The sequence below is a fragment of the Motacilla alba genome, chromosome 24 (genome assembly GCF_015832195.1).
Source record: "Motacilla alba alba isolate MOTALB_02 chromosome 24, Motacilla_alba_V1.0_pri, whole genome shotgun sequence".
In the NCBI taxonomy this organism is placed as follows: Eukaryota; Metazoa; Chordata; class Aves; order Passeriformes; family Motacillidae; genus Motacilla; species Motacilla alba.
The window spans coordinates 5,527,778-5,549,003 of record NC_052039.1 but is presented as its reverse complement, the minus strand read 5'-3'; the positions used below and the strand labels follow the sequence as shown (position 1 = coordinate 5,549,003).

Genomic DNA, 21,226 nt, shown 5'->3' with positions numbered 1-21,226 from the left:
AAGCACTAAGGTCACTTCTAATTGAGTCTAGACCCTGTGGAAATGTGGGAAATGTCCCAAATGCCTGGGGAATTTTCGTGGAAAGGCTGGAGGTCAGTTCTGCAATCAGGCACACGGACAGGATAAGTCCTTCCAGTGGCAATAGCAATGTTTGGAGCAAGTGGAAGCTGAAAAATATCCAAGATGAAGTGAACAGGAGCCACTCCCAGCAGAACACCAGAAACTGGTGAAAGGCTGGAGCCTGGGGGAGTGGAGTTTGCTGCAAACACAAGTGTTCTGCCACAGCAGCAAACTCAGGGAGGGAGATGAGAAAAGAAGAAAATCCAATGTGGCTGGGGCTGTTCCCTCCCTCTGTGGTTCAATATTTAAATAGTCAGTGCCACAAGTGAGCCTGTGCCATGCCTGGGTGGTTGGTGCAGGTTTCTGAGCAGCTCTGGTGTGCTGGGCACAGCTCACAAGTTGTTCTTCCCCACACGATGCCAGTTCCTCCTTTTACCTTCAAGCAACATGATGTGGGGGTGAAAAAAACCCCTCTGGCCTAGAAATATCCCTGTTTCTTTTCAGGAATAGTTGGAATATTTATTTGGATAAAGGAGTGAGAGAGAGAGGTGTCTCTGGTGAATAGAATAGCAGAAAATATCTACTTTTTCCAGCTTAAAAAAGGACATTTCCTGTGGGATAGAGCACTCCTGATGTCTCTGTGTCACCAGGCAGAGAAGGGACTTGAGGTCCCAGCTGTAATTCAGGTTGGATAATTAAACACAACGTGTTTGAGAGCTTTTGTGTGTCAGTTGTGACCATTTTAGGAAGAACCTGCAGGTGTTTGAGCATTCCCTCGGGACCTTGGGCCTGTTAGGATCAGCTAGAGATTCCCTGAGCAAATCCATTGTGTTGGGAGCCTCTGGAGACCTGCAAAGACATTCAGCTTCCATTGTCTGGGGCAGGAGTAGTTTCATGTGCTCTCCAAAGGAATTTTCAGACCAAACCTGATGAGTTTTTGCCTTCAATACTCAGCGGGTCAGGTCTGAGTATTGGTTTTGCACATTTTCTGTGAATGTGTTTTTCCACGGGAGGATTTTTGCCTGCCCCCCTTAAAGAGATGATACAGAGTTTGTCACTGTGGAAAATGTCTTGACAAGCACAGACCTTGTTGCAGTGCCCATGTTTTGGATGTTCTAAATGCTGGGGAAGCACTTGAAAGAGAGCCCCAAATCAGAGTTTTGCATGCTGGGATCATTCTTGAGTTGCAATAAGTGCTGGTTGTGCTTTGCTTGGAATGCTAAACTCTTTTTTTTTCCTAAAAGAAGCAATTTTTGTGGTCCTTTGCAGGAGGAACCTGACCAAACTGTCCCTGATATTCAGCCACATGCTGGCAGAACTCAAAGGGATTTTCCCCAGTGGCCTCTTCCAGGGGGACACGTTCCGGATCACCAAGGCAGATGCTGCAGAATTCTGGAGAAAGGCTTTTGGTGAAAAGTAAGTTTCTAACTGTGCTTAAAAACAGAGGTGTGGGAGCAAATTGCACCCGGTGTTCTTTAAGAGTTCTGTTTGGCCCTTCAGGAAGGGCTTTGTCAGGTTAAAATAAATGATGGGAGAGACCTGCTGGTCATTTGGTCCATCTCTGGGCTGAGGTAAGGAATTATTCCTACATTAAATTTCCCAGTTTTTGTCCTGTCTGGTTTTAAATGTGTCAAGTGATGAATCTTTCCCCAGTTCCCCCAGGAGACTCTTGTATCGTCACAGTGTTTCTCTTGATTTTCAGCTTAAATTTTCCTCTCCTTGATTTAATTCTTTAACTTTTAAGTAAGCTCTACAAGCCGTGCAAAAGAATCCTTTCTTCTTCCAAAGGTTACCATGCCCCCACCATGGGTTGTTCTTTAGCTAAGGCACAATATTATATTCTTTTCATCTTCCCTCCAATTAGTCTTTCCAATCATTTACTCACCTCTCTTCTTCTCTGAATTTCTGTTTGCAAAATGGCTTTGCTAAGAGTGAAGGGGAAAGGGAAATGCAGCAGACTGCTGAAATGTCAGCTTTAATTTCTGTATCTCATAAAACACTGACTAAATGAACCATGGAGGTGTTCACAGCAATGTTTGGGGATTACAGTTAATGGATTGGGTACTGCTTTCAAACTGAGGGAGCTGAGGTACTTCACCTGAAGAGTTTAATTAGTAGCTGTCAGAACAAAAAGCCATAATGTATTTACTCATGAGCAGCACAGTTGTCTGAAGTGAGGCATTTTCTTTCTGTGCCGCTTGATTTATTAAAAAAAGGAAAATATTCCTTTAAACAGGAGCTTGTGTTTTGGCTTCTGATTATCTTCCTTCTGCAGTTAATCCTTCTTTACAGAGTTGGTTGCAGCTTTTTTTCTAAACCATTTCATCTTAACTTCTTCTCTGCTGGCTGCAACACTGTGAAATTATTATCAAGTGGTGCTGTGGTAGCACTGCAGAGAGAGGGAACAGAGAAACCAGAGGGGGGCTTCTAATTCCAAAATTTCCCATGTGCAGAGAAAATTGCCATAATTTCATTTGGCTGCTGATTTCCTGCAGTACCAAGAAATCTGGGGTTTTTTTTTGCGTGACATGAATAAATCTTGTGTGGCTGTTTTTGATTTTCCTCTGTTCTGTTATCACAACATGGACGCAGATAAGGTGTGGCTGTGTTCATGGTGGTGGTGCTCAGCCTTTTCCCATTCCCTGTTTTTCCCCAGGACCATTGTTCCTTGGAAGAGCTTCAGGCAGGCCCTGCACGAGGTGCATCCCATCAGCTCGGGGCTGGAGGCCATGGCCCTCAAGTCAACCATCGACCTCACCTGCAACGACTACATCTCAGTCTTTGAGTTTGACATCTTCACACGACTCTTCCAGGTGAGAGCTGAGGAGTGGGAATCACCTGAAGTGTCTCAGTGTCACACTCTTCTTTATCCAGGCTGATATTTTACACTCATTATTTGTACTGCATGGGATTTGCTTGTCTTGCCCTCCATCCCTTGAAGAGTAATACTTAAGACCCCATATTACAGGAAATGTGGCATTTATGGCTGTAGAATCAAAAAATCCCTAAATATACTCTGCAACTCCCAGGCACGTTCAGCATCCTGCCATGAATCAGGTTTTGCTTGTCTTGCCCTCCATCCCTTGGAGAATATTACTTAAGACTCCACATTGCTGTAAAAGTGGGGGATATTTCTGCCTGTAGAATCAAAAAAATCCCTAAACATGCACTGCAACTCCCAGGCACGTTCAGCATCCTGCCATGAATCAGGTTTTGCTTGTCTTGCCCTCCATCCCTTAAAGAGTAATATTTAAGACCCCATATTGCAGGAAATGTGGCATTTATGGCTGTAGAATCAAAAAATCCCTAAATATGCACTGCAACTCCCAGGCACATTCAGCATCCTGCCATGAATCAGGTTTTCTCTTTCAAAGGTCACTTTGAGACTGAAGCTCTGACACAGCTTCTGCAAGGCAGGAAATGTGAAGCTGAGTTTGTCACTCTGTCTTCCCTTTCTTTATTGTCAGACTCATTTTCCGTGGAGGGGGTTGTTCAGGATGGAGCTCAAGCATGGAAATTTGGGCTTCCTATCTTTTGAACTGCCCCAGCCAGGATGTTGTGAACATGTCTGTGTGTGTGTGAGAAATCTCTGTATCACTGAAGGGATATTAACAGGAGGTAAACTTCTTCCCCACGGTCTCTAATAGTGCTAAATTCAAAAACACAGCTTCTGCTGGTACAATTGGGTATTTACAAGAACAATCACTTACTTCTTTGGCTCTGACTTGCCTTTTCCCATGTGATGGGGTGGGTTGTAATTAAGATATGTCTGGATGAAAAATTCCCATGTTTGGTGTTGCAATGCAGCTGATCTCATGCAGCACTTTCTCCAAGTGTTGTACATAAAGAACAAGTCAAGAGCTGCTGCGAATTCCAGGGGTTGCAGAGTTCTTGGGAGTGCTGATACCTTCCTGTAGATGAGTTAAAAAACTCAGAAAAACCAGGTGAGCTTTACACACCCGAGCCTTTCTCAGGACTGAGAGAATTTCAAATGGTTGTTGTGACTTTTGGGGCATCATTTTAAGCAGTATTTGGGATGTGTGTGCTGGTTTCTTCATTCAGATCTGAGCCCAGCCACAGTCCTTGCCACACCCCGGTGAGGTTGGGGTGGTGAGGAACAGTCACAAGTTACAGGCAGTGAAACTGAGACACAGAGGGGAGGTCACTGTCCCCAGGCCATGCAGGAAGTGGCTGTTGGAGAGCAGAGCAGTCATGGTTCCTGGGCTCTGCATAATCTCATTAAACTCCTGCCTCTATCCCTGTCTGGGGAATGAGTCATTCTCTCTGCAGAAGCAGCACAATTGATGGCTATTCTTAAGCTGTGACCTCGGTGACTCCTCCTTTTGTATTTATTAAAGGAGTTTTGATTAAGGTCTGTCTTAGGTGATAATTTTATCCCCAGCAAGCAACAAATTCAAAAGCTGAGTGCTGGTAGGAATGAATGTTTTGGTTTCTCTGCTGGATTTGTGGTGGAACAGAAACGTGTTTCTCTAACTGGAGAACCCTTTGTTTCAGGAGTGTTAACCCTTTCCAGAAGTGTGTGGTTAATTTGTTTCTTTGGTGCTTCCCCAGCCCTGGTCATCTTTGCTGAGGAACTGGAACAGCCTGGCAGTGACTCACCCTGGGTACATGGCATTCCTCACCTATGACGAGGTGAAGGCCAGACTGCAGAAATTCATTCACAAGCCTGGCAGGTGAGACAGAGCTCAGCCAGCAGGGAGCTTCTGGCTGCCACCACCGATTGCAGCAGGGCTGCCAGATTATCTGGGCTCCTTTCTGCAGCTTGTGTGGTTACCTCTGGGCTGCTTTTAACCGTGGAAGCCCCCATGGCTGTTTGTTTGTTGGCTTTTTCAAAGTTGATTTGAAACAAACGGTTTTAAGGATGTTGACTCCTCTTGCTGTGGATTCTGGGTTTAATTTCACCTGGAGGCCAGTGCTTGGGTTCTTTTCTCATTTTGTATCATGTTGCAAAGTTCCTCTTTGAACTGCCTGGGCCTCAATTGAGGAAAGCTGCTACAAATCATCAATTATTCCTACTAATTTTATTTGCTGTCTTGATATGGCCATACAAAGGCCGCCTGCTTGTCACTGACTGTTTTCTGTCTGTTCCAAGCTGAGGTCTCTTTTCCTTTGTGTGTTTTTAGTTACATTTTCCGACTGAGCTGTACCCGCCTGGGTCAGTGGGCCATTGGCTACGTCACTGCAGATGGGAACATCCTCCAGACAATCCCCCACAACAAACCTCTTTTCCAAGCACTGATTGATGGCTTCAGGGAAGGCTTGTAAGTAACTTTATAAAAATTAGGACAACAAAGCAGTTAAAATTTGAATAGCCCCGTTGCTCTCAGTGGAATAAGTCATTGCTGAACTATTTTGGCACTCAGGAATTACTGACAGCTGTCTTTGCACTGCAGAGCTGTGCAGGAGCAGATGATAAATGTGCACCAGTGTTTCCCTTCTCATAAATCCCTTTTTTTTTTTCAAACCCTTAATTTGACACAATAACATTTAATTTTGGTCCAATCATAAAATTCCTCCAAAATTTCAGAATTCAGAATACCTTGCCTTCCCATCCCTTGCTTCTCACCTTCATTCTTTCTTCCCTTCCCACCTTCAAAAGAAACCTTAGGTCTGTGTGTGTGTACATGTGTGTTCAGGCACATTCAGAGCTATTTTTCTCCCAACTTCTTCCAGTTATTTATTTCCCGACGGCCGGAATCAGAACCCTGACTTGACTGGCTTGTGTGAGCCCACACCTCAGGACCACATTAAAGTTACACAGGTGAGGAAAATATTCCATTGCATCCAACTCTCTGCCTTTCTCCCTGATTTCCACCCTCCTCAGCTGTGGGAACCCAGCACATCCCTCTGGGAGCCCTGCATGGCCCGAGCCGCTGGCAGGGGGCTCTGAGACCCTGGCAGCAGCCAAAGACACACGTGGGGTTTGGATCTGAGCCCGTGGGGCAAATCACCAACTCTGTATGGAGAATTACCAGCCACACACACAAGTTTAAGTGGTATAGTAGAGATAATCACGAAGTGAAAGGATTTTTGAGTGCTGTACAAGGGGGTTTTAAGCCAAGGGGTCCAAGTTTTGTCCATGGGGGTCAGGGGTTCTAAGATGGAGGGATCTGGGTGTGCCCTGTCCTCTTTCTTTCTCCTCCCTAACCTCCATGTCTTTGGTGATGTTGGCACTCACAGATTGGTTTGGAGTAGAAAGTCACCATTCAATATAGATGATGGGCATTGGGGGAAAATATAAACATGGAACAGGAATGTGTGATATAAAAGATGGCAGCAGCCCCTGGGAGGGCAGTGTGCCTCTGTCTGAGCTGCTGAACGGGGACAGCAGCTCAGGAGAAGAATCTTTAGATAACCAACAATAAACAACCTTGAGACCAGACAACAGAGGACTGCTGAGTCTTTCTTTGAAGGCACGGGTTGGAGGAGAGGCTTTTCCATCTTTGGGGGTCACCCCAATCCAGGGCACCAGACCCCACACTCAGCTGTTCACCCAGTTCTGTCACACTTGGTATTGCCAAGCCTTGTTTTTGGTGCTGCAGTATTTTACAGGAATTCAGAAATCTCTGTGTGGTAGGGATGGGCAGATGAGATTGCAAAGGCAGACTTTAAGGGTTTATTTTTAGAATGTTCTGCCAACATTGATGCTTTTGTGCCATTTGACATCGACATGTCTTGAACCCTGCTTTTCTGGGATGCTGAAATGAAAATTATTGGATAATTTGAATTCCGCTTTTTTCAGAGCTTGACAGATGCATCTAGCATGTAAAATGATTGTGAAATCCTTGCATATTTCTGTTCTCCCTGGGATTTCTGCTGTCTTTCCCTCAGGAACAATATGAGCTGTACTGTGAGATGGGCTCCACGTTCCAGCTGTGTAAAATCTGTGCTGAGAACGACAAGGACGTGAAGATTGAACCTTGTGGGCACCTGATGTGCACCTCCTGTCTCACAGCCTGGCAGGTGAGCCTTGGCCTCTTCTTTATCTGTCTCTTCTTTATCTCTGGGAGGGCAGCTGCTTGATCTTTTACAGGTATTCTCTTCTTTTACAGGTTTTTATACAGAATATCTTTTACAGGTATTCTCTACTTTTACAGATTTTTATACAGAATATCTTTTTCAGATATTTCCTTCTTTTACAGATATCTTACAGATTCTTATACAGAATATCTTTTACAGGTATTCTCTTATTTTACAGATTTTTATACAGAATATCTTTTACAGATATTCTCTTCTATTACAGATATTCTTTTACAGATATCTTACAGATTCTTATACAGAATATCTTTTTCAGATATTTCCTTCTTTTACAGATATCTTACAGATTCTTATACAGAATATCTTTTACAGGTATTCTCTTATTTTACAGATTTTTATACAGAATATCTTTTACAGATATTCTCTTCTATTACAGATATTCTTTTACAGATATCTTACAGATTCTTATACAGAATATCTTTTACAGGTATTCTCTACTTTTACAGATTCTTATACAGAATATCTTTTACAGGTATTCTCTTCTTTTACAGATTTTTATACAGAATATCTTTTACAGATATTCCCTTCTTTTACAGATATCTTACAGATTCTTATACAGAATATCTTTTACAGGTATTCTATTACAGATATTCTTTTACAGATATCTTACAGATTCTTACACAAAATATCTTTTTCAGATATTCTCAGAACTGTTCAGGCGTGGAGAGAACACAGCAGAAACGTTGTCTCATAATGTCACAGCATCAGAAGCTGTTTAGCTGCCTGATCTCTTAATGTGGAATAGGGAACAACTGTGAATACTTCCTAAAGTTCTGTTTTTCTACTTCAAGGAGAAAACATTCCCTATTTCTAGCCCAGTTTGCCTTTGTCTTCCTCTCAGTTGAAAGCTCCCTGCCAAAAAGCAGGTTAAAAGCTGACTGTTCATGGAGCAGGAGATAATTTTGTGCACCCCAAAGGCTGCTGTGACAGATCTCTTCTGTCCCCTGCAGGAATCTGAAGGCCAAGGCTGCCCCTTCTGCCGCTGTGAGATCAAAGGCACGGAGCCAATCGTGGTGGATCCGTTCGATCCCAGGGGAGGAGGAGGATTATCCAGGCAAGGGGCTGAAGGAACCCCCTCTCCCAATTACGATGATGATGATGATGACAAAGCTGATGATTCCCTCTTCATGATGAAAGAACTCGCTGGTACCAAAGTAAGGTCATAAATGATAAATGTGGCAGTGCCTCTCCTGCAGCAGTTTTCTCTTGGTGATTTGTGCCTGTGAGGTTTGTCAGGCTGTGTAACTGTAAACATCCTGCTCCCTGTGGAAAACAGGGGCTTAGGTCCAGTTTTGTGAGCTCATTTCACACTGCCAGTTTGGGATCACACTGCGAAGCCTTTGATATTTGTGTGTTGTCTTGGAGGAATCCCCAGAGGGGTGAAAAAGCTGGCCTGACCTGTTGGAATGGAAGGTCTGGGTTGGGAACGCTCCTCTGTGTGTTGGATTTTGATTTCCTAGCCACAATTCACCCAGATCAGCAGAAATTCATCCATTTTTCCCCAGTGATGGATACAGCCAGGCAGGTACAGCCTTCCCTGGGTCCTGATAAATAACAGGGTGGAGGCCAGGCTGTTCTGCTGAGGAACTCAATTTGGCTGTCATCTTTTTATATGGTGGCTGATAAATCTGTCTAATAAAGGAGTGATAACTCTGCCTCCCTCCAGGAGCTGTGTACAGGCATTCTTTGTGGATCCCTGCATGGCTTTTGCATTTCATTTCCATTTCTCATTTCAAAATCTGATTGCTGCTCTGGCATTTTTTTTTTACTGCATAGGGAAGTGGGTTTGAATTTGGCTAATTTTTAATAGCTGAATAAACTAAAATAAGCTGCATTTCCTAGTCAGAAAGAATCTTCACCTCTTCCCTTTATCTTCCATCCTGTGAAATAATGTACTAATCTTTAAACACTATTCCTGGAGGGATTTTTTTTACGTATTTTGGGGAAGCAAAGCAATTTTCTTGGTGTGACATCCTGTCAGTGTTGGTATTTTGTTGGCTTTAGTGAGCTCAAACATACGTGAAGCTTTTCAAAATTAAACAGTACTAACTTGATTGTAAAAAAAATAGAAAATAAAGAGAATAACAGGCACTGTGCTGCTTTGTTAAGTGGAAAACCAGCTTTCCAGAGACAAAAATGAAGGGTTTGGTGCACACCAGTGCTGTGCAGTGAAAGCAGTTTGCACAGGGACAGGAGGCTTTGCAGCAGATCGTGCCCTCTGGTGTTGAAAAGCAGCTTGTCCCTGCTCAGGGCCCAGTGAGGCAGGTTTGTTACTCCATGAGAGCAGCTTGGTTTGTGTTTCTAAATTTCATTTTTGTTACTCCATCAGGACAGCTTGGGTTGTGTTTCTAAGTTGCATTTTTGTTACTCCATGAAAGCAGCTTGGTTTGTGTTTCTAAATTGCATTTTTGTTACTCCATCAGGACACCTTGGGTTATGTTTCCAAGTTGCATTTTTGTTACTCCATCAGGACACCTTGGGTTATAGTTCTAAGTTGGATTTTTGTTACTCCATCAGGACACCCTGGGTTGTGTTTCTAAGTTGCATTTTCGTTACTCCATCAGGACACCCTGGGTTGTGTTTCTAAGTTGCATTTTCATTACTCCATCAGGACACCCTGGGTTGTGTTTCTAAGTTGCATTTTCATTACTCCATCAGGACACCCTGGGTTGTGTTTCTAAGTTGCATTTCAGTGTTGTCTCACTGCTGAGCTTGCATTGCTCCACGTGCTGCAGTGCTGGGCACTGCCTTCATTCCTGGAGGACAGCTGTTACTCACAGAGCACTTTGTAGCTGGAGGGGCTCTCCAGAGGACAGCAATTCCGTGGGCTGAGCCCTGTGCTGATGTCCCATCTCCTCTCCCAGGTGGAACGCCCTCCCTCTCCCTTCTCGGTGGCTCCTCAGGCCGCGCTGCCGCCCGTGCCGCCCCGCCTGGACCTGCTGCAGCAGCGAGTGGCCAACCCCCCCGGGGCCTCCAGCCCTGGCACCACTTCCAAGGTCAGACACACCTCTCTGTTTCCCCTGCAGTGTGATTCGAGTGGGGCAGAGCAATCTGGGGACACCGACATGTTCTCTCTGACGTCCCCAAGTACTTTCTTCTTTTTCTGTCTGGCATCCTGAACTACCAAATTATTTTTACTATTATCACATTGTCTGTTTTCAGCCTCAATCCCTGCTCCCTGCACCCTTTGGATTTTCCTCATATTTTCTTCTAGCTGATACAGAAGGTATCATGTTTCTCTCCCCTAATTTTTCTGCACTCGTTTTTACATCAAGCATTTTTTACGTGGAAAATGAAGGAAGGAATTCAATGTATGTGACTGGGAGAAGCGAGCTGGCTTTCTGATTGATCAGCAGAAGGCAGGAGGATGATCTTGGTGACATTAAGTTAATGGTTCTTGAGATGCAGCAGCAGTTCTTCATCTGGTTCAGATGAAATAATGACATTAGGGAAGTTCAGGCAGAAGAAAATACCTATTCTGTGAACACTCATCACTGACTGATGGATGTTAACTTGTACAAATAACCCACAATTGAATCATTTTTTAAAATAATGGGGAGGCTCTGTTTGGATTCCAGTCTAAGGCTGCTGTAAGCTCATGTTTTCCCTCAAGAAGAGGAATCTGGGGTGTTCAGAGCCTGGCTGGAGTGCACGTAGCTCCTGTGTTATCTCCCCAAGCCCGTGCAGAAGGTGCGGAGATATCTCCACATTCTCGGCGATAATTCCCTGTAAAAACAGATGAAACCACCCCAAAACTCTCCCTCGTGTTTATCTCCCTGGCTGAGCCGCCTGTGTTAAGCTCTATTTCCATCCCTCCTCCCCGCAGGCTGCTCCAGGTGCTCTGCACAAGGACAAACCTCTGCCGATCCCCCCCACGCTGCGGGACCTGCCGCCGCCGCCGCCCCCGGACCGCCCGCACGCCCTGGGCCCCGAGAGCCGCCCGCAGCGCCGGCCCCTGCCCTGCACCCCGGGCGACTGTCCCGCCAGGGACAAGCCACCCCCGCTGCCCTCCAACCGCCAGGGCGACCTGTGGCCGGCCCGGCCCATGCCCAAAGCCCCGGCGGTGGCCGTGGGTGCTGCGGAGCCCTGGGCGGGCAGGGAGCTGTCCAACCGGCACTCGCTGCCCTTCTCGCTGCCCTCGCAGGTGGAGGCCAGGGCTGAGAGCCTCCGGCTGGGCAGCACGCTCAGCCTGGACAGCCCCGCGGTGAGTAGCTCCGGAGGTAATCTGGGAGAGGTAATCTGGGAGAAAAGGCCTCCTCTTCTCACACCGAGGCGTGGGATTTTGCCGTGGGAGAGATGGAAGGAATTCCAGGCAAAGGAGACGCTTTCCTTCCTTTTGGGAACAAGGTTGAAATCCCAGTTGCCTGATCATTGTTCACCTTTCAGTGCTGAAAAGCTAAGATTGTTTTCTGTTGTTCTCTGAAAAACTCTGATTTCCTCTGCTGGCTTTTCAGCCCTGAGAAAACTACCACATCAGCTCTGAGGAGCTTGGCTGGATAAAATCTGAGTTCCATTTGGTCTGTTCACCTGCAGGACCCTGTGACCGGTGAACTGATTAGTCCAACATTTTGTTCTCTAAAAGAAATTGCAGGCAGTTTTGCTTTCCTCAATTCCATTTCCTTAATTTTTCCTCCTAATGCTTCCAGCATTCCAAAACTGGAAGCAAGCATATTTTTAGCCAGATTTTCTAAGAAAATGACACGTGCACAGTTTTCATCCTGTCTCCGATTGTGTGTGCTTGTCTGCATCCTTTTCCTCTTGGCTCCCATTTTGGGCCTGTTTCAGCTGAATTTGCTGAGGCCATTGGAACCTCAAAGGGTGAAGTTCTTCCTGCAGGAAAGCCCCTGCAGTGTCCTCACTGAGGGAAAGCTGTCAGAGAATTCCTAGATTGCTGAGGTGTCACTAAATTCTGGGGAAGAAATGAGGATGCTTCATTCCCACAGAGGCTGTTGAAGGAGTGGCTTTGCAGCTACGCTGGGCCGTGATTGTTGTTTCTGATTCCTGGTTTGGAATTTTGTCTTCCAGAGCTCCAGCAGTGGTCCAGCAGCCACCTCAGAGTGTGAACACCCCAAAATCAAACCCTCCTCGTCTGCCAATGCCATCTACTCCTTAGCTGCCAGGTCTGTTGGGATGTTTTATACCTTAGAGTGGGAATTGCAGGGTGCTGGTGCCAGGAACAGAACTGGCACAGCTGTTTCAGTCTTAGTTTTAAACTCTGATAGATTCAAAACACAATTTCGAGAAAGCAGCTGAAATCAAAGAGCTGTGGGGCGTGGTGGGAGTTCCCCTGGGCTGTGGCAGTAGGAATGGAGCTCCTGTTGCCATCAGCTCTTTAATAAATTCACTTTTGAGTGGGGCTTTGTGTGATATAAATGTGCATGATATTGTCACTTCCTTTTGCATCATGACCTTGTGCTGGTGTGACCTTGTGGGCTGCATCCTGAAAACCAAATTATTTCTTTAGACAGACTTGCTGTGAGGTGACTGTGGGATTTAAAGGGCACCTTGGTATTAATTAGATTTGGTGTAAATGTTTTATATCTTGTTTCTCTTGCCTCCAGACCACTGCCTGTACCAAAACTGCCTCCTGGGGAGCAGTCTGAGAGCGATGAGGACACCGAATACATGTCACCATCCTCTCTGCCTGTGGTGCCTCCAGGTCCTGCTGTGCAAAAACCAGAGCTCAAAATGCCTTTGGAAATGACTCAGAGTTTACGGTGAGATCCTGGCTGCTTTTGCACTTCCTCCTCCCAGCTCTGGGGCAGCACATTTGGGACATCAGGGTGGGAATTCTGCTTGCTCAGATTTCTGAATTCCCCCGGTGATATTCACCAGATCTTGACTAAAATAGCAATAAAGGAAATGTGACCAGTGCTCTTTGCAGAGTCCTTGTACAGTATTAAAGGACTCAGATATCCCCTTCCTTCCCACTCTCTCTGCCAAGAACCTTTTGAGAGCAGAAACAACTGAAATTCAAGACTCTTACTAAAATGTAATTTTCGGTGGTATCAGTTTTGGTGGTATCATTTTAACTCTTTTAAGCTGAGGTTGCTGTACTGCAATAAACATTAACAGAGCATTTTCTAGAACAAATATTTCACAGAGCAGTGGTGATTTCACCTTGAGACAAGAAGCTGTGCACAAGCTCTGTCACAGAGACAGGGTGGAGGTGGTGGCCACTGTCACCTGTGTGATGGGGAATGTCTTCTCTCCCTCAGAGTTTTGGACTGTGACCAGCAGCCTGAGGGCTCCATGTATGAAGCAATGTACAACATTCACTCCCAGGCAGCATCCTCTGCTTTCGAGGCTGTCAACACTTCTGGTGAGTGGGTGTGCTAAAGAACAGCTGAGGAACTGGGCTGCAATGAATTGCTCCCAGTGGAGCAGCATTTTAGGCTGAATTAAAGGAATTACATTTGGTTTTGTTGTTAAAATAGCTGGGATGTATGTGGAAATACCAGTCTGTGCATGCAGACTGAATCTATCGAGTATTTTTAACCTGATTTTCCCTTCTGGAAAGAACAGCCATTAAATGTGAGGTTTTAACAGCAAAACTTTAGTTGTGTGTCTTGTCAGCATTGGGAAAAGGAGGGAGCGGAGTCTGCCTTGAGAGACAGCTCAGCCCCAGAGCTCAGAACATGCCTCCTCTTCCAGATGAAGGGAACCTGGCAGCAGCCACGGCCAGCAACGGCCCCGAGGAGTCAGAGAATGAGGAGGATGGCTACGATGTCCCCAAGCCCCCGCTGCCCGTGGCCAGCGCTCGTCGCACACTGTCTGATATCTCCAATGCCACTCCTGCCTTCAGCCGAATGTCCCTGGAAAACGACCCTGTCACAGGTCTGACAGCTCTCCTCCCTCTTCTTGCTGCTGCTGCCTGGCTCTGTGTCTCTAAACTTGTGTCACTCACTGAAGGTTTTGGGTGTGAGGTGTAAAATCAGGTTTATGAGGCAGGTGTTTAGGTGTTTTGTTTGATTTATTTTAGCTTTTCTTTGATTTATAGCTTGGGATGTTCTGCCTTGGTCATTTAATCCCTGAGCTTGAAAATCACACTGAAATCTCAGTTAGGAAAAGTTTTTTTTCAGCTTAGAGTATATTCCTTAAACCACTGTTTCCTACAGAGCATAGGCTGTTTTTGTACCGTGGTGTACCGGGGTGTGAGACAGGATTTCCCATCCCTGGAAGTGCCCAAGGCCAGGTTGGATTTGGGGTGGGAGCACCCTGAGACAGCGGAAGGTGTCCCTGCCCATGGCAGGAGGTGGAAGGACCTTGAGGTCCCTTCCAACCCAGAGCATTCAGGGCTTGTGTCCCTGTGCCAAGTGGAAGATGCAGGGCTGGCCTGGCAGGGATTGTGGCTCTGCCAGTGCCTGCAGATGGCACAAGAGTTCTGCACACAGCTCCTGATGCTCCCAGCTCCTCTGGGCAGGGACCAGTGGCTCAGCAAGGTCAGCTTTTTGTCCCTGGGGAACGGAGGACATTGTGTCCTTCTGGCTGCAAGGCGCATTCTCTGAGGGAAAAGCTACAGCCTCGTGTCTCCAAGAGCCTTTCTGAATAATGATTGACTTATTCCCTGCTCAGCAGCTCTTAAGGAAGCTCTGAAACTCTTCCTGTTGGGGGTTTTCAGGCTGAATGTGCTGGTGATTTGCCAAGGAGGAGGAATGAGTTTCTTGTTCCTTCTGGAAGAACCTCCTGCACCCAGAACCCCTTCCCCCAGTGAGTCTTCTCTTTTCCTGCTTCACCATTCCACTTCCCTGACCTTCTTTAGCACAGAGAAGAGTTGCCTAGTGCAGAAAAGTTCATTGTTTTTGCCCCACCTCCCTTTTTCACTTTTTAAATCTGTCCCTGTGTCTGTAGAATTTGGCTGAAAGGGATAAAAAAGAAACAGAGCGAGTCCCACCCCCCGTCCCAGATGAAGCAGTGAGTTTAATCATTGACACTCTGTTTCTACAGCCCTGAAATAACACTGCTGTCGTCCTGCTTTAGGGGTAGGAAAATGGAAAATGTGGAAAATGCTGATTGTTACTGCTGTGGGAAGCAAGGCACTTGAGCAGGCGAGCCTGACTGCTGTGGGATTCATCTTGGCAGATTTATGCTCTCAGGAGCTGGACCCTGCAGTTTTAATTAATGATTTACCAAAATAACTGTCTTAGCAGTTGTCCTTTCAGACTGACCCATGGTCTCTGAAACTCGATCCAGCCGAAGCTGAAACAGCAATTCCAGAAGGCAGCCCGGGGCAGAGGAGGGGGCAGACCTTCTTACACGTACAAAAAGCTTTTCATGTGTGAGAAACTTGAATTCTGAAGATGAGGGAGCTGGAGTGAGCTGTGGTTGGTGAGGAAGCTTCAGGGAATCTGGTTCCTGAAGAGCCTCCTCTGTCTCAGGGCTTTTGGTGCAGGTTTTTCAGAAAGGCCCCACAGTGCTGCTCCTCTGAGCGAGCCGCAGCGCTCACTCTTAGAAGGGAATTGTGTGGACGTGATTCGTCTGTTGTACTCCAGTTCTGCTGCCAGAAAACTCTGTGGAGTGCCCTGAGGACTTTTTCCAGGAGACAAATAAATCTTTCTTTAAGGTGATGTCAAACATCCGTGTAGAAAAGTTTCCTGTGATTGGCAAGAAGTGCTTTCTGCAATGATACGGGAGGTTAAAACTCAGAGATAGATGCTGGATGAGCACATTAAACAATGTGTTTTTTCCTTGGGGAGTTTGGTGACTTGTTTGGTTTATTGGCTGTTATTTCCTCTTCCCAGCAGTGCATGATGTGGCTGCAGGGCAGTGTCACATCAGAATGACTCAGGGAAAGGCAGAACAGGCTGAGCTTTATTGATCTGCCATTTGGCAGGGAGAGCTTCAGCAGAGGAAGAGGAGAACGTAATTCAGTTGCTGACCCTTCAGAGAGCATAATTCAGCTGCTGGAGCAATTGTGGTGGCTGGGTTGGGACTGAGTTTGTGCACACAGAGGTGAGGGAGCAGCCTCTGGCAGTGAAACCAGGGGTTCTGTCTGATTCTGGAAGGAAATGGGATGTCTGGTGCATGGAATATTCACTGTCTCATTTTTTCTGATTCCGAGGCTGACATCTGAGCTCTGCTTACACACATAGACCCTATGTCATTTTTTATGTGGTTTTATCTTAATAAATGAGCCTGATGAGCTTTGCTAATTAAGGAAAACCTCCCCAGCTGCTTTTGCACACAGGCGGGGAAGCCGAGCAGCTTGGGAAGGAGGATAAAAGGCTTGGAGAAAGCAGCAGAGCTCAGTGGCAGCTTTTTCGAAGTGCCATTTATCCCCCTGCTGTTCGTTCCAAACGAAATTTCCACGTCTTTCCGTCGCACTGATGCACTTGTTTCTCCTCCCAGGTTTTTCAGACGGCTCCCAGGTCCCCGAGCGGCCGCCGAAGCCGCTGCCCCGGCGGATAAACTCGGAGCGCAAAGCGGGCAGCTGCCAGGCAGGAGGAGCCAGCAGCGGGGCCAGCTCCTCCCTGCACCTCTCCAGCGAGATCGAGAACCTCATGAGCCAAGGCTACTCATATCAGGACATTCAGAAAGCTCTGGTCATTGCACATAACAATATTGAGATGGCCAAGAATATTCTGCGGGAGTTCGTGTCCATCTCCTCCCCGGCGCACGTGGCCACATAGCACACGAGCACCTCCACGCCTGAGCTGCTGTGGACCAACTGCCTGGGCAGCTGCTGCCCAGCTGTGCACCAAAGGGGAAGGGGGTTCCTTTAGAGACTTCGTGCTGAGGTCAGTCCTGCCTCTTTAAGAGAATCAGTTATCAGGTTTTCGTGGTTCCAGATTTCAAAGCAGTGGGGTGGAGCAGAGCGGTGTTTTATACAGTGTATGTCTTGGAGTCCTTTACCCCTACCTCTTGTCTGAGAGAGCAGATTTATTTCCAGGGTGTTGGTAGAGAAAGGTATCGTGACAAGGGATCCCCGAGCCCATGCCCTGGAGGCTGGGGGCAGTTGTTTTGTGCTGTGAATTTTAAGTGGATGCTCAGAGAATCAAAGTCTCGAGGTCGGTGTGGTGTGTCCTGTGGTTCATGGTACTAGGTTTGGATCTGTTCGCTGCTGTGTGTCTGGCTCAGGCTTTTTAGAGAAGCTGGGAGGTTACTTTCTGCTGGGAATTTATAGGAGACCTTGGAAGAATCCTTTGATTGCTTCCTGTTGGCCGTGGTGTGTCCCTCTTGCCTGTAATAATAGCAGTTATTGCTCTGATTCCAGTCCTGCCTTGCTGCCTGGAGATAGCAGGATGAGCTTCTGCCAGGGGTTGTGGTCCTGGCAGTGCTGGGAGCTGGATTTCTCTCGTGTGTGTGTGTGCTCTTGCACTGGCAGCACCAGATTCCAGCAGCTGGAGGAGCTTGGCGTGGCTTGGAGGGGTGGGAGAGGGGGCAAAGAATTTGAGCAAGAGCGAAGAACTGGGGCTGCTGCTCCTCCTCTCTTAGCCTCGAGCATTTTGTGCTCCGGCGCTCAGATTTGATTTGTGGCCCTGCTGGCCTGGAGCAGCCGTCCCTGGACACTCCCATTGCTCTTCCCCAGGAATGTTGCACCTGGTAAATTGGATGTTTTATTTATCTTCATTGCATGGTGGCTGTTGCAGACTAGTGGCCTTCACACACATTCCTCCAGAGAGCTTTTGCAGGAGCCGTCGTCGTGCCGGGGTGTTTGTGGAGTTGGTAGATGCAGCTGATGTGTTTGTTGGAGTTTCACCTGCTTCGCAGTCACAGAAGTGCAGCAGTTCTCTGCATGGCTGCCCAAACAACACGGGGGCTCTCCTTTCCATTCCCATTTCTCTAAGCTATTGCCAGGTCTGGTGTTAAAACAGACCTGGGGAAAATATTCTGTATTTGTGCAGTGATCACATGGTTTCAAAGGTCAGAACTCAGCTGTTGCATTGGAAAAACCTGACTTGCCTACTCAGCTACTTAACTCTGTTCATCTTGGAGGAGTGGATGGTTCCTTTGGAGAGGATTTAGATCCAGGAGGCACAGACAGACCACAGCCTGTCAGCCTGAGAGGCTCTTGGCCTTTGGAGCATGTCCAGCATTATTTGCACCTCCCTGAGGTCAGCAGAGGTCACTGGGCTGAGAGCTGCAGCTTGGAATATTGCTGGAGTGCTTCTGGCAGCCGGGTGCAGTCTGGCCTTTTGAGGAATCCAGGGGCTGGGCCAGATGGCTGCAGTGGCAGAGAGGATTTGAATTCAAGTTGGGGTTTCTCTCCAGACCTAGAACTTTCTGAATTGCTGCAGTGGCAGAGAGGATTTGAATTCAAGTTGGGGTTTCTCTCCAGACCTAGAACTTTCTGAATTGCTGCAGTGGCAGAGAGGCTTTCAGGAGTGTCAGCAGGGCAGAAAGTGGGTTTTAATCCAAGTTGGGGCTTCTCTCTAGACCTAGAGCTTTCTGAATTGCTGCAGTGGCTCCCAGGCAGGCTGAAGTGTCTCTCCTTACTCCTCTCCCCTCTGTAGTGCAGAAAACAGCATGGGGAGATCTCCTGCCACGCTCCCTGAGCCCAGCCTTTGCTGGTTTGGGGTCAGGGCTGGCACTTGCCGGGTCTGGCAGCGGGCAGGGGGCTCTGCAGGGCTCGGGCACAGCCCTGGGGAAGGTGGGCTCAGCCCCTGGGGGAAGAAGGAGGGGAGGAAGAGCTGCTCTTCCTCTGTGCCCCCAGCTGCAAGGGGTGCCAGCCCTGCTCCCTGTGGGATGAGTGGGAGCCTCTGCAGGAGCAGGGCCAGCACTGGTGCTGCTGAGGCAGGAGCAGGGTGTCCCTGTTGTGTCACACTGGGGAGCCTGAGCAGCCAAACAGTCCCTTGTCCTGGAGAGCCAGGTGTGAACCCTTTAGGGAGGGGTTTATTTCTCTCTTTTCCACACTCCCCCTGGGCTCTGTGTTGGTTTGGAGCCGTTTGGTGTCTGTCCTGCTGGGTGAGCTCAGTGTGACTCCTGCCTGCCTGACCCAGCCAGCTCCAAAGCCTTAACTGCTGTCCTGCCCAGCTGTGTGGCACCAGTGGTTCCCTGTCCCCTCCAAGCCCCTCAGGGCAGGCTGGCTGTCATTTCCATGAAATCCTGCTTGGCAGAGCTGATCCAGGCCTGTCTTTGGGCTCTGTGTGCCAGGAGATGTTCCCATGGGTGTTGTTCTGGGTATTAGAGATTAGAGAGAGCAATCTCTGTGGCATGTATCGCTGATTTCTCTGCATGTGTCCTTTCTGTGCACTTGTTTATGTCTCAAACTGGTTTAAGAAATTTAAGTCTTGCCTTTTCTTCCTTAGACACGTTAAGAATTTGCTGATTCCACTGAGGGCAGCAGAGTCCTGGCCGTGTCTTGTGGCTGTGCTCTGCCAGCTCAATCCAGGCCCTGCCCAGTGGATTTTTCTTGTTCTTTCTTAGCCCAAAATTGATTGCTCTTCTTTCCCTTCACCTCCCTCTTCTTTATTCTTAAGAAAATCCCCTTTCTGACGCTACTTTAAAAAGGAAAAACCACCCAAATGCCTAGTGCCTTTCTTGAGGGGATGCTGCGTGGCCAGGCTGCGTCTGAGGCTGCACCCCTCTGGGGAGAGGAGCAGAGCTGGACAAGCAGCACCCAACTGCTTTGGGAAGGGTGCAGAGAGGAGCAGCAGAGACGGGCACTGCTCACGTGGACTCTGACACTGTGTTTGTAGCATTTCAGCCCTGGAGCTGCCGTGTCTGCGCTGGTGCTGTGCCGAGCTCGGGGCCAAGTCAGGATGTGGGTAAAAAAACGCTGGGGTTGTCCTCCAGCTGTCCCCAAAAGGAGCAGGAAACACTCCCAAAAGGGGTGGGAAACATTCCCAACAGGAGTGGGGAGCACTCCCAAAAGGGGTGGGAAACATTCCCAACAGGAGTGGGAACTCTCCCAAAAGGAGGGGGAACACTCCCAAAGGAGGGGGAACTCTCCCAAAAGGAGAGGGAACACTTCCAAAAGGAGAGGGAACTCTCCCAAAGGAGGGGGAACTCTCCCAACAGGAGGGGAACTCTCCCAGAAGGAGGGGGAACTCTCCCAACAGCAGTGGGAAACTCTCCCAAAAGGAGGGGGAACACTCCCAACAGGAGTGGGAACTCTCCCAAAAGGGGTGGGAAACTCTCCCAGAGGAGCAGGGAACCCTCCCAGAGGAGCAGGGAACCCTCCCAAAAGAGCAGAGAACTCAAAAGGAGCAGAGAACCCTCCCAGAGGAGCAGGGAACCCTCCCAGGGGAGCAGGGAACCCTCCCAGAGGAGCAGGAGCAGTGGGAAGCAGGAGGTGCCCTCCTGAGCAGGATCCAGGTGATTTCCTGTGTCCAGATTTGAGCAGGAATCCCAAATCTCCCCCTTTCTGTGCGTGTCCTGCCCCAGCCCTCGCCGGGCCCAGGGGCTCAGGGCCCAGGGTGGCCTCGGCCGCCAGGCTGGTGACATTGCTGTGGCTCGTCCTGAGGCAGGCTCCTTGCTGTACCTGTGGTTTGATTGCTGGGTTTGTTGGGGTTTTGTTTGGGTTTGTTTTTTTTTTTTCAGTTGAGCAAGAAAAAATGCAACTCCCGGGGCACCTTCTCAGAGGTGCCGCTTTAAAGATTAGAGGGGAATAAGGACATTTATTTTTAAAAGTTCCTCCTAGAAATCTTTTTTTGTTTGAAAGTCCCAGCGGAGGAAGAGCTGCTGTTACTGTTGTTCTTCCTCACGGATGACAAATACCAATTTGTAAAATATCAGTGTTAAAAAAACGTTGAGATTTTCACGAGATATTTTAAAAAAAAGAAAAAGTATAATAGTGTCATTAATATAAAATTATAATAGCAGTATTTAATCCTTTCAGATCTGTAAAGAATAAGGAAAAACAGAAGGTAAATATTCTTACAGAGAGTAGCTGAGCTTTAAGGTTCACTTGGTTTAAAGTCCTCATTTTGTTTGCAGATGCATTGTTAATGTTTAGAGGTTATACTAATGTTATTTATTAATTGTTTCCATCCTTGTATGCTGCCCACTAAGAGCTTCTTTGTTTGGGATTTCATTCACCTGTGTCAGTAAGAAAGAAAACAAAACAAAGTTTTATTTTTAAATAAAATTTCCTTTGTTGTAGCAGATGGTGTGCGTGTGCTGTGGTGCTTCTCTAAGTGCTGGAAGAAGAAAATGTTTAGGGTTT

At 47.5% G+C, this 21,226-nt stretch overlaps 1 protein-coding gene across 1 annotated transcript in view; it reads left to right on the top strand.

The window, feature by feature from the left end:
* Positions 1–18,577, top strand: part of CBL (Cbl proto-oncogene) — a 35,504-nt gene extending 16,927 nt beyond the window's left edge. Inside the window, exons 3-16 of the mRNA XM_038161512.1 lie at positions 1,330–1,476; positions 2,717–2,873; positions 4,633–4,754; positions 5,205–5,342; positions 5,755–5,842; positions 6,913–7,044; positions 8,070–8,273; positions 9,984–10,115; positions 10,946–11,323; positions 12,145–12,239; positions 12,681–12,836; positions 13,338–13,441; positions 13,774–13,956; positions 16,468–18,577. Of these exons, the coding sequence (XP_038017440.1) occupies positions 1,330–1,476; positions 2,717–2,873; positions 4,633–4,754; positions 5,205–5,342; positions 5,755–5,842; positions 6,913–7,044; positions 8,070–8,273; positions 9,984–10,115; positions 10,946–11,323; positions 12,145–12,239; positions 12,681–12,836; positions 13,338–13,441; positions 13,774–13,956; positions 16,468–16,748 (2,317 nt within the window). The 3' untranslated portion in view covers positions 16,749–18,577. The remainder of the gene's footprint in view (positions 1–1,329; positions 1,477–2,716; positions 2,874–4,632; positions 4,755–5,204; positions 5,343–5,754; positions 5,843–6,912; positions 7,045–8,069; positions 8,274–9,983; positions 10,116–10,945; positions 11,324–12,144; positions 12,240–12,680; positions 12,837–13,337; positions 13,442–13,773; positions 13,957–16,467) is intronic.
* The last annotated feature ends 2,649 nt before the right edge of the window (positions 18,578–21,226 follow it).